Raw genomic sequence first — 2,663 nt, 5'->3', positions numbered from 1 at the left:
AAAATATATAAATATTATAAAAAAAATAAAAATATAGGATAAAACCTAGTTTAAAGTTAAACCATATTTACTGGCATGTATCAAACACTAAGTCACGACTCACGACCCATACCGATAACGCTTAAAGATATCAATCCCTACCCAAACTTAACCCCCCTATTGAAGCATCTTGAAAGCTATTATTAAATTATTATATATCCTTGGTTAACCACCAAAAACCAGGATCTCAATCAAACTGACCTCCAGATCCATCAACAGACTGTTAAATCCGTTAAACACCATTTAAATTTTAACACGTAAATTAAAACCCTAATGTCGCCCGTCACCACCACCGTCATCTTCACTCTCTCAATCCTTATACTCTCACAACCATCAACCTCGTCACCACTCACCGCCTATGACGTCATCCAATCGTACGGCTTTCCGAAAGGCATCCTCCCGATCGGCGTCACCGGATACGATCTCGATGAATCCACCGGACGATTCAAAGCGTTCTTTAATGGAACTTGTAGCTTCTCGCTGGAAGGCACGTATGATTTGAAATACAAATCCACAATTGCTGGTAAGTTTTGAAACATTTGGACTTACGAGTGTCCAAGAAACCGAAAAAACCGAACCGAAACAAAAACTTACGGATTGTTTTATGTTTTTTGGAAGCCGAAGCAACAAAAACGGAACCTAATATCTAGATTTTTTATAAATTTTAAATAATTTATAAGAATTTAATAAATATGCAACTCAAATGCTTTAGGCCAAATTATTAACATTTAACAAAACTATTTACACTTAAATTCATTATTTTCTGTCAGCTTTCTTTATTTTCCACCAGCTTTCTTTTCGGCCTTAAATTATAAAGCTCAATGACAAAAACCGAAAGCCAATGGTTTCAAAAATTAAAAAACGGAAGTTTTGGTTTTAGCCCAAAACCGCACCGAACCGCACCGCACCACGCACACCCCTACACTTGGTATTAGGTAGGCATGTAAACGAACTGAGCATTCACCAAAGACGTGAAGTTCGCTTATTTAGTAATTGAACAGATTTGAACAATTTATAAGAACACGTGTTTCATTAGTTCATTTAAGTTCGTTTATGTCTGTTCGTTTAACTCGTTAAGTATGACATTCAGCGAAGACGTGAAGTTCGTTTATTTAATAAACAAACAAACTTGGACAATTTATTAGAACACTGGGTTTCATTAGTTCGTTTGTGTTCGCTCATGTCCGTTATGTCTGTTTGTTTAACTCATTAACTATGACATCCAGCAAAGACGTGAAGTTCGTTTATTTAATAAACGAACAGAGTTGAACAATTTATTAGAACGCGTGTTTATTACTTCATTTAAGTTTGCTTATGTCCGTTCATAACCTGCTTATGTCCGTTTGTTTAACTCATTAACTATGACATTCAGCAAAGACGTGAAGTTCGTTTATTTAATAAACAAACAGACTTGAACAATTTATTAGAACACGTGTTTTATTAGTTCATTTAAGTTTGTTTATGTTCGTTCATTTCTGTTTATGTCCGTTCGTTTATGTTCGTTCATGTCTGTTTATGTCCGTTCGTTTAACTCATTAACTATGACATTCAGTGAAGATGTGAAGTTCGTTTATTTAATAAGCAAACAAACTTATTAGAACACGTGTTTCATTAGTTCATTTAAGTTCGTTTATGTACATTCGTTTAACTCATTAACTATGTATTTTTATAGTTTTTTTAAAATAATTAAATAATGCAATTTTAGATGTGTTTTTTTGGGTGATTCATGTATTTAATATTTTATAGTTGTTCGTTTTTGGTCATTTATGTTTCGTTATCTTCGTTTACGTTTTTTTATATATGTTCGTTTACGTTTGTGAGTTCTTTTTTTAGATTTTTAACGAACTTGCACGAACATGCTCATTTTACACGAGCAAACGTCAATACAAATATATGTTCGATTAATTGCTCGTGTTCGTTCAGTTCGTTCGCAAGCCTAGTTTTAGTTTTGCTATATAAAAACGCTAGCGGCACAACTTGTTGCCTATTTACCTTTTGTTTTGATGTAGAAAGTATTCATTGTATAAAATAATTGCAGGTGTTATTTCGAAAGGTAGGTTAACGAATTTGACTGGAGTTAGTGTGAAGGTGTTTTTGTTTTGGCTTAATATTGTTGAGGTTTATGTAACGGATGATGAGCTAGGGTTTTCGGTTGGGATTGCTTCGGCTGGGTTTCCGCTTGATAATTTTGAGCTCTGTCCGCAGTGCGGGTGTGGGATGGATTGTGATGGGGTTTCGGATAGTGATGGAGGTGTGTTAGTGAGGAATAAGAGATCGAATGTGTTTGTTTCGTCATTATAGGGATGAGATTGGTACAATATTTGCGATTTGGAATGATAATTCTTTTGTGATTTTGGAATGTTATATGTTGGAAATGTTACTGCGAATATTATCTAAATGAATCATACTTTGAATTCCTATTATTTTGATGTCAATTGATTAGAGATTTTGTATTAGTTAACTTTGAATATTCAAATAATTGTATTGATAGGTCAATTTCTTAGTAATTGGAATTATCAAGATAGAATGATACACCACAAGGGTTTCTCACTAGCCAAGCCGAGCTTGGGCTCCGCTCGGTTTTAAACTGAACTGAGTTTGAGCTCAAGCTCGACTTGGTTTTA

General features: G+C 34.2%; 1 protein-coding gene across 1 annotated transcript; it reads left to right on the top strand.

The window, feature by feature from the left end:
• Window positions 1-312: 312 nt before the first annotated feature.
• On the top strand, window positions 313-2,405 carry LOC143610421 (uncharacterized protein At5g01610-like). Its single transcript, XM_077084906.1, has 2 exons — window positions 313-562; window positions 2,078-2,405. The coding sequence occupies exons 1-2, from the start codon at window positions 313-315 to the stop codon at window positions 2,338-2,340; spliced, it is 513 nt and encodes a 170-aa protein (XP_076941021.1). The 3' UTR covers window positions 2,341-2,405.
• Window positions 2,406-2,663: the final 258 nt, after the last annotated feature.

The sequence above is a fragment of the Bidens hawaiensis genome, unplaced genomic scaffold, assembly GCF_021521415.1.
Source record: "Bidens hawaiensis isolate Kalapana, Puna unplaced genomic scaffold, B.hawaiensis_p1.1 tig00026279_1, whole genome shotgun sequence".
In the NCBI taxonomy this organism is placed as follows: domain Eukaryota; kingdom Viridiplantae; phylum Streptophyta; class Magnoliopsida; order Asterales; family Asteraceae; genus Bidens; species Bidens hawaiensis.
Note: the sequence above shows the minus strand (reverse complement) of the source record. Positions and strands in the feature narration are given on the sequence as shown.

Excerpts from the sequence above, each read along its gene's own strand:
- LOC143610421 (XM_077084906.1), top strand. The coding sequence starts at position 313 with ATGTCGCCCGTCACCACCACCGTCATCTTCACTCTCTCAATCCTTATA. Across the intron at positions 563-2,077 it reads ATACAAATCCACAATTGCTG|GTGTTATTTCGAAAGGTAGG; the intron begins GTAAGTTTTGAA and ends AAATAATTGCAG.